This window comes from Enhydra lutris, unplaced genomic scaffold, assembly GCF_002288905.1.
Source record: "Enhydra lutris kenyoni isolate GAN:26980312 unplaced genomic scaffold, ASM228890v2 scaffoldscaffold26, whole genome shotgun sequence".
In the NCBI taxonomy this organism is placed as follows: domain Eukaryota; kingdom Metazoa; phylum Chordata; class Mammalia; order Carnivora; family Mustelidae; genus Enhydra; species Enhydra lutris.
Genome location: NW_019154110.1, coordinates 25,813,950 through 25,823,327, shown reverse-complemented (window position 1 = coordinate 25,823,327; position 9,378 = coordinate 25,813,950). Strand labels below are relative to the sequence as shown.

At 42.3% G+C, this 9,378-nt stretch overlaps 1 protein-coding gene across 2 annotated transcripts; it reads left to right on the top strand.

Moving 5' to 3' along the window:
- The first annotated feature begins 659 nt into the window (after positions 1-659).
- Positions 660-8,544, top strand: LOC111151443 (keratin 28). Of its 2 annotated transcripts, none has more exons than XM_022509447.1 (8): positions 660-1,149; positions 1,606-1,688; positions 2,194-2,350; positions 3,312-3,473; positions 3,558-3,683; positions 6,584-6,801; positions 7,815-7,870; positions 8,151-8,544. In XM_022509447.1, the coding sequence occupies exons 1-8, from the start codon at positions 700-702 to the stop codon at positions 8,291-8,293; spliced, it is 1,395 nt and encodes a 464-aa protein (XP_022365155.1). In that variant the 5' UTR covers positions 660-699; the 3' UTR covers positions 8,294-8,544. The 2 variants fall into 2 exon arrangements, with proteins under 2 accessions (XP_022365155.1, XP_022365156.1); XM_022509448.1 differs by having other exon boundaries at positions 700-1,149; positions 8,136-8,293.
- Positions 8,545-9,378: the final 834 nt, after the last annotated feature.

Here is a 9,378-nt window from a genome sequence, read left to right as displayed (position 1 = left end):
TCTTTGCATTTATTTACCATCATGCCTTCATTTTTGCATTTAGTTTTGAACACCAGACATAGTAGCCATACATGTTCAATAAAGGAATCAGTTAATACTTATGTTATTGTTCAAGTTAATACGTAGATGTCATAATCATGGTAAGACCAGAGAAGTTATCAGGATCGTATTTTTAAAATAACACAATTTTTTTCTTTTGCTATGGCAGGATAAAATATGGGTTTCTTTAGTTACTATTTCTTTATATACCTCTCTGTTAATAAAGACTCTGCTGGAGCTAGCTGATGGTACCCTATTGCAATCTTACTTAACTTTTAAAACTTTATAATATCTGGTGCCAGATAATGATGGTATATTCCTACGGTTTAGATGAAAGTAAAGGATTACTCATCCAAAATTAGAAGTTAAAATAATGAACTTAACATAGAATGAACCCTGTTATATTTAAGATAACAAATATCCTGAAGCAACAGCCAGGGATGTTAGACATCAATTTACAAAAAAAAAAAAAAACTAATTATACATAATTTCATGCTAATCAGAATGATGCCATTTTTCTTCTGGCATGCATAACTCAAATAGAAACACCCCAATAATTGTGTATAAAAGCCCAAAGAAACCATCAGCTCATGATATTCTGTTCTTCTTTGAACTTCCAGCAATCTTGTTACAGACAAGGTGAACACTGCTCATTCTGTCATGTCTCTCCGATTTTCTAGTGGGTCCAGGCATATTCGCTTATGGTCTGGAACTGGATCTATCAGACCATCCAGTGGAGGCTCAGGCTTTGTGGGCAGCAATGCATGTGGCAGCTCTGTTGCTGGAAGTGGATTTTCCTGTGCCTTGGGAGGGGGCCTGGGCAGTGTTCCTGGGGGGCACCGTGCTAGTGGTGTCCTTGGAAATGCCGCTTGTTCTGGCTTTGCTGGAAGTGAAGGGGGACTTCTGTCTGGAAACGAGAAGGTGACCATGCAGAATCTTAATGACCGCTTGGCATCCTACCTGGATAATGTGCGAGCTCTGGAGGAAGCAAACGCTGAACTAGAGAGGAAAATCAAGGATTGGTATGATAAATATGGACCAGGATCTTGCCGTGGACTTGATCATGACTATAGTAGATACCACCTAATCATCGAGGATCTTAAGAATAAGGTGAGAAATCACAAATCTGAAAATACTGAAAACACTGAAAGTATTTAAAACTAAGAACTACCTAGCCAAAGATATAGAACATAAACAACATAAACAGGAAATGCTTCATAACTGTTACCTGTCATTTATGTTCCTATTTATTTATTATTTTCACAAATCATTCTTCCTGTTAGTCAAAAATAAGTACTTTAATGCGTGAATTTCAAGCAGCTTGAATGTTACTAGTTTTGAAATATATACATTGATAAGAAAGTGTTGCATTCTAAGAGTTATGTGAGTAGGTGAGAAATAACCACATTTGTCATTTTTAAAAATGAAAATTTTAAATATTTCAGTTGTCACTTAAGGAAATAAGATTATTTTATGCAAAAGTGAATCATGTCACATGTTTCATTTCCTGAGATAAATTCTAAGAACAGGCTTATTTGTTGTGTCCTCCCTTTTGGTTTCTTCTAGATTATCTCTTCCACTACTGCTAACGCTAATGTAATTCTGCATATGGACAATGCCAGACTTGCTGCTGATGACTTCCGGCTAAAGTAAGTGATAGAAAACAAGCACTCTCTAGAGAAACTTTCCTGTCAATTTTAATATGCTAAATAAAATTTCAATTTCACCCCGAGTAGAATAAACCATAAAAGATTAAAGGAAGTAACGCATGTTATAACAATGCCCTATGACACAGGCATGTTCTTACAATCAGCTATACTCATAATTTGTATATATTTATTACATTTTGGGGACAAAATATCACTTCATTTCTACGCCTGCCTGGAAGAATGCCAAGCACTAAGATAAAATTCTAAAATGGCATATTTTTATTTAATGGGGATCTGCTATCAGAATTTGTGTCACTAAATAACGGTCAATTTCCTTGCAGAGCACTGGGTAAAGGAGTGGAGGAAGGCGTTCTTTGTATGCTTTTATAACATTCGGAGTCCCAATTCATTTTCTAATGCACCGCTTAAAGCGACCGAGGTTTTACTTCTCTCCCCTCTTGAGGTTGTCTAACTTGGGCTGAAATTCACTTAATGCCCCGCCAAGGTACGAAAATGAGCTCGCCCTTCACCAAAACACGGAGGCTGACATCAACGGGCTGCGGCGAGTCCTGGACGAACTCACGCTCTGCAGAACCGACCAGGAGCTGCAGTACGAGTCCCTGAGCGAAGAGATGAGGTACCTCAAGAAGAACCATGAAGAGGTAGGAGAAGCTGAACCACTAATGAAATCGCGATTCTGTACATTTTTAATACTTGGGGGAGAGAGGTGTCATTAACTTACAGTAGTATTTCGTGCTCGTCATAATAATTTAAACAATGCCAAGGCATACAAAGAAAGAATTTTCTCTCTCCCGCTCTCCGCCCTTCTAACCTCATCCCCCAAGGTTATAAGTATTAACCATTTGATCGGCACCCTTCCATTTTTTTAGCCTGATAGAACAATCTAATGTTTTTAAAATGGTACATTGCGGGGCACCTGGGTGGCTCAGTGGGTTAAAGCCTCTGCCTTCGGCTCAGGTCATGATCTCAGGGTCCTGGGATCTAGCCCCGCATCAGGCTCCCTGCTCAGTGGGGAGCCTGCTTCCCCCCCTCTCTCTCTGCCTGCCTCTCTGCCTACTTGTGATCTCACTCTCTCTGTCAAATAAGTAAATAAAATCTTTAAAAAATAAATAAATAAAAATGGTGCATTGCTTTGGCATTGATACACCCGTCCTTGTTTGTACTGTATTATTTCTGTCATTCGTAAAAGGCCATCCTGCCATCCACCTTCCCACAAAAGACCTGACTAGGAAAAGATGTCACTGTTTTCTCCACTTAATGAGACTGGCTTTACTTGAATGTGGAACCCTGTACAGTAATAAACCCCTTACTTGACAACGTTATACCACGCAGCTTCAAACCCCTTAGAGGGGGGAAAAAATGACTATCTCCAAAATAGTCTCCTAAACAATGGATGAAAATGTTCGGGAAACACCCCGTGACCGGTTAGAAAAGCCTAAAAGGAGAGAATTATGGGGGAGGGAAAGGCCAGGAAACATGAAAAGAGAAAGAGGGGGAGGGAAGAGTCGCAGGGCAGAGGGCTAGAAAGGCAGGAGCGCGGAAGAGCAGTTGCGCGCCCTGACCATACACTGCCCCTCGAGTCCCGCTCACGTGTCCCTGCAGGAAATGAAGGCGCTGCAGTGCGCGGCCGGCGGGAACGTGAACGTGGAGATGAACGCGGCGCCCGGGGTGGACCTCACGGTCCTGCTGAACAACATGCGGGCCGAGTACGAAGCCCTGGCCGAGCAGAACCGCAGGGACGCGGAGGCCTGGTTCAACGAGAAGGTGAGGCGCACGCCCAGCCCCGCCTCCCCCGAGCCCGCCGGCTGGGGTGCAGGCCCGCTCACCCCTCCGCACCCCGCCTTGCAGAGCGCCACCCTGCAGCAGCAGATCTTCGACCACGCGGGCGCGGCCACCTCGGCCAGGAACGAGCTGACCGACATGAAGCGCAGCTTGCAGACCCTGGAGATCGAGCTGCAGTCCTTCCTGGCAATGGTAGGCGAGAGCGCGGGTCAGCCTGCATTTTGTGACTCTCACGAAAACCCTCCTTTTCCCTGTTAGAGCTTCACCTCCAAATACTTAGAGCAGAAGAGATCAAGGCAGACAGACACTGAGACCCTCGGAAGGAGAGACGGACAGAGAGCGTGTCTTTTTTCCTGAGGTCACTGAGGATTTCCTTCCTGGCCTCCGCTCAGTGTCCCTTGTCCCTTCTTCAGCCTGCAGAACAAGCAGCAGGGGTATTACCCCGCCTGAAAATTAAGTGTCAGGACACCGTCAGGCAGCCACACGAGGCAGACCTAGGGTCACCAGCATCTCCTAGGATTGATGAAGGCCAATTCATGCCACATGGTCCTTTCATCAGACAGAGGAAAGGAGGGTACCTATCTGAATCCCTATGAGCTCCTGTCAGCCCCTTCATCCCCACCTACCTCCCAGAGCTGGGCACCCAGCCAGCTTGGCACCTACTGCCAACTATTTCAGAGGTTACCATGGAGACAATCCAGGACTAAAAATGGCTTCCCTTCTGGGGTATGAGCTAGCAGCACCCAAAAAGCTTGATTTTGAGAATTACCGCAAATACCAGTGGCCCAACGGTTCCCATCCCCATCAGGGGTTTCTTGCTCCCTGAGGACACGAAGTTGTGACCCAAAGAAAAGCGTCATTATGATACAAGTAGGTGCCACAAGCAGAGAAGGTAAGGAAGACTCAGAACTACATGAAGACCATTTTGATTCAGTCCCCCTAAAAAGATACAGTGCTCTCTTACCATATAATGTTTAGATTAGAGATTGTTTTGACCACTGACTAACCCCCAACTTAACAAGAGTGCCCCTCTCGTCCTGCCCCTCGTCACCACTGCTGGCTGGTAACCCAAGCCTTCCCCTGCCCCTCTGGGCTCCTGGAGCCCTGCCTCTCTCCCTGCTTCCCTGCAACTAGAACCCCAAGGACCCTTGCCTGCCGCTGTTATTCCTGAGCACAGATCTGCTCTTGCATTTCTGAGCTACGCCGAAGGAAATAAATTCCTGAGTTCCCAGATTAAAAGGGAAGCATATTCACATAGGAGATGATGTTAGAAAGTAGTTCATTCTGTGCAGCTGGGAGTACCATAGTTTGGACTCAGGAGATGAGCCACACAAAAAGCCCATGTTAGACAACATAACTGAATTCTAGAAAACTGGTGGCATAGAACCTAACTGCCATGCTTGAGATTCTTTTGTCATAGATGGATTCTAACCAGAATCTTCTCTGGTTTAGTACACAAATCACGTGTAATATAAACTTTTCCTGTCCTTCCTGTAGTATGCAAACTTGCAAGTTCATCCTGTCCTCCTTCCTTATCTACAAGCTAACCTTACAGTGAAAGGCTGTAGAGATAGGAATGCTGTGCCCTCTGATTAAGAAGAGTATTTGCAGACTTAAAAAGGAATACCAGGGGCATCTGGGTGGCTCAGTCAGTTAAGCATCCAACTCTTGATTTCGGCTCAGGTCATGATTTCAGGGTTGAGACAGCCCCTCATCAGGCTCTGTGCTGGGCGGGGAGCCTGCTTGAGAGTCTCTCTCTCTCTCCTTCTCCCTTTACCCCTCAACCCCTTTAAAAAAAAAAAAAGGAATAAAATGAATACCATATGAGGATACATCATCAGGAAAATTAAAGTTTTGGACAGCAGAGCACACACCTCACTGATGTCTTTCCAGTTGGGGCCTCCTCCTCCCCGTTACCGTCCTGTTCACCTTCCACTCTTTTGCCCTGGAGAGCCCAGCACCACCCCTGTAACGCCCCAATTGGCCTATTTATTAAGTCAGTGGTTCTTAGCCCCATCAAACACCATGTCCACCTGTTATGATGAATATTTTATAACTCCCTCTTTATCCTAGAATAAAGTCAATAGATGATGTATTTAGTAATACAAAAAATTTTAAAAACCACTATAATGCCGTAAGTACAATAAAAAGGAAAACTAAAAGTATTTTTAAATAAAAAATACTTAATATGTAAACACTTGGGCCCAACTACCTCAGAACATGTAATGAGAGAGACCGAGGTTTACCCTTCCCTTGATAAATAAATTTTTATTTTAAATAAGGTAAGATCAGGAGTGGCTCCACACAAGAACAGGAAACTGAAAGAGCGTGAATGGGGGTGGACACTCGGATAATTACTAATATCAGGAGAAGTAATAACCACCCAGAGGTATTCATCTATAATAAGGGGAGAGGAAAATTACTTTAATTGAAGCAGACATCACATGATGAGACAGATGACAGGCTGTGCAAGGGGAAATGAGGAGGTATAATATTCATAAGAGTAGTATGGAAATAATGACCTGTACTGTGCTGTGAAACACATCTCTTGTGTTGAAAGCCCACCCCTGTTAAGGCATTCATTCTATCTCAAGTACTTCATAAAAGACCTTTGAATAACAACACGCAAATCCAGGACAGAGCAGAAAAACAAACGGCAGCACGCAAGGCCTTGGAGCAGTGGTGAGGTAGGTCTCTGGAGACAGGAGCAGAATAAGATTGAAAAACAAAAAACCAACCCAAAAATAAATACATAACTTCAATATATAAAATTTCCAATATCCCCCAAAGAGAGTTTTAAAACATGTAGGTTGATCATGATAGGAAATATTACCTAAATACCATGGAAGTCCATTGGAAGAGTCAAAAGTCTCATGGGAAAGGGTCATTTATGCCATATCAGGTCCTCCAACATGCCAGACCCCCTCCCAGGGAAATGCCTGTGACTTCCTCTGCACCTCCTGTGTGGTTGTGATGAGCCCCACAGATTTCTAAAACTCACCTAGGAAACAGGGCTGCTGTTTGCCGAGAAGCTCTGGCCTGCATAGTCCTCAAAGTGGCTTCACCCTTGCTGTGACATCCCCTGTCCTCAGAAACACTCCCTGGAGTGCTCCCTGACTGAGACCGAAGGCAACTACTGTGCGCAGCTCGCCCAGATCCAGGCTCAGATCGGAGCCCTGGAGGAGCAGCTGCATCAGGTCAGAACCGAGACAGAGGGCCAGAAGCTGGAGTACGAGCAGCTCCTTGACATCAAGGTCCACCTGGAAAAGGAGATCGAGACCTACTGCCGCCTGATTGATGGAGATGGGAAGTGAGTAACACCATTTGAAAATCCAGTATTTTACTGAATAGGTTGTTACCTATTTTAAACCACAACCATGGACTGTTCCTCCATGTTCCATGCCTCCAAGCCTTTTGTTCTAAATTCCCACTCCAGAGACATGTGTCCACCTCCTCCCTCTGCGGTCAGCTCTGCCATATTTTCTACATCACAGCCCCTTCTTCATCCGCCTCGGATGACCCCAGTCGTCCCCCCAGAAGATGCCATTCTGTATCCATGTTAATCATTGTAGGTTTCAAGATTACCCCCCACCAGGCTTTACCCATCTTTCACTCTGTTCCTAATATAATTGCTGCTCTGAAATAAATGCACTCTATACAACCCCCCAGGATCTGTATGCTCCCCCAGGAGCACGAAACTCTTGATCTCAGGGTTGTGAGTTCGAAACCCACAGGGGTGTAGAGATTACTTAAATAAACAAAACACTTAAAAAAAAAAAAAGGAGGTGCCCCTGGGTGGCTCAGTCAGTTAAACATCCAACTCTTGATTTTGGCTCAGGTCCTGATCTCAGGCTCGTGAGATTCACCCCCACATTTAGCTCCCCACTGGACAAGAAGCCTGCTTAAGATTCTCTCTCTCCTGCTCCCTCTGCCCCTCCCCCACCTCTCTCTGTCTCTAAAAAAGTATTATTTTCATTTAAAAAGTATATATTCATACATGTGGATATAGACTATATTATATATGTATATGAATATGTATATATATTCTCCTTAGGTTATAAATCCTTGGGTTTAAAAAAACAAATCAAATGAAAACAAAGTTATTTTATATTCTCTCTTTAGAAGACATTTAATTATTTTCTCCTCCTATACCCCAAAATTTTAATATTTTCCTTTACAGAAAACTAAGATCTGTTTTTGGCATACAAAGTTTCCTTGAGTTCATGTCCATCCTTTGACTCAATGAATATTTCTTAAGTAGTAATCTGAAATATTAAAGAATAAACTGTTTTTTTTGTTTTTGTTTTTGTTTTTGTTTTGCAGCTCATGCTCCAAATCAAAGGGCTTTGGATCAGGAGCCTCAGGGAATTCACCTAAAGGTAATAAAATCTAGTTCTGTTTCTACTGCAAGTACTTTCCCATTAATGACAATCATATACCATGGCTACGATAATGCTCTGTATTATTTTAAGTAATTTTAATTCAAATGCTCTGAACTTAAAGTATTATCTTAAGTGGATAAAATTATCCCAAGCTATTATGATAAATCTGTACATGCTCTAACCAAAGTGTACATAATATATCACGACCAGCACTGGAATTCTTCCTCATGTAATCTTTTAGCTGGAATATGTGTATTCACAGGTGTTTTGTTTCTAGAATTATCCAAAACCACACTGGTAAAGACAGTGGTTGAAGAGATAGATCAACGTGGTAAAGTTCTTTCATCAAGAGTTCACTCCATTGAAGAAAAGACATCTAAAATGACCAGTGGTAAAACAGAGCAAAAGGTTCCGTTCTAGCCACCATTGAGAAAAGAACAATCTGGGAAAAAAGGATCCTGTACAACTGCATTATTCTAAATATCAAGGAGAAGAAAAACAAAACAAAACAAAAAAATAAACATTTCTACCCTTACCGATAAGTTACTTAGCAAAAATACCTGTTTTCTTAGTTAACTTTTATAGATTCTTGGGTGTTTGTTTTCAAATAAATAAAAAAGTGGATGTGTACTCATTTCCATTTACCTATAACTAATAAGCAATTATTTGAGGGGTTTTTTTCTACATCTCATTCACGGGCATACATGCATGGAATCTATTTTCATTGCCTTTCACTCTAGTTTTAAATAATAGTCAGTAGCACATGGCATTTAAGTATTAATATTCACGAGGTAATTAACTAACTCACCATTTTGCACGGGCAAATAATCTGGGGAAAAAATCAGAAATTCTCCTGTGATTAAAAAATCCCATCACTAGATGGCGCATTCCTGGTATTTTTTTTACCAATGAGTTTATCAAATTCTTCCGGAGATCTGGATACTTCCCAGGATGCTGTTCCCCATACAATCAGGATTAACTCTGGAAAGATCCACAGCAATGAGCCTCATGTGAATGACTTTTTTTTCCTAGAGCAAACTTTCTGTTGAGTCCCAGACAGCAACTAGTTCAGGCTTAGCAGGCCATAATGTCTCTATTTCAACTACTTGGCTAAGACATTTATCACAGAAAACAGCCCTAGATATAGGTAAATGAATGAGCATGACCATGTCCCAATAAAACTGTATTTATGGACACTGAAACTCAAACTGCAACTAAGTTTGATGTATTATGAACTATTATTCTGATTTTTCCCCAACCATTTATAAATGTGAAAACCATTCTTAGGTCATGAGCTGTGCAAAAACAGGTAACAGACCAGATTCAGCCCACCAACACCTGGTCTAGAATTTAAAATCTCATGAAGTTGATGATCACAGTTATTGTGTCTTTCTATGTTTCTGGATCATAATGTAGGGTAAGGAGTCCTAACAAATGTTAAATTCCCTAAAAGGAGAGCAGCTCTCCTATTTCTGTAGTATGTGGCCTGATTCTGAGAAGCTCTA

Excerpts from the sequence above, each read along its gene's own strand:
- LOC111151443 (XM_022509448.1), top strand. The coding sequence starts at position 700 with ATGTCTCTCCGATTTTCTAGTGGGTCCAGGCATATTCGCTTATGGTCT. Across the intron at positions 1,689-2,193 it reads GCTGATGACTTCCGGCTAAA|GTACGAAAATGAGCTCGCCC; the intron begins GTAAGTGATAGA and ends TGCCCCGCCAAG. Across the intron at positions 3,474-3,557 it reads AGGCCTGGTTCAACGAGAAG|AGCGCCACCCTGCAGCAGCA; the intron begins GTGAGGCGCACG and ends CCCGCCTTGCAG.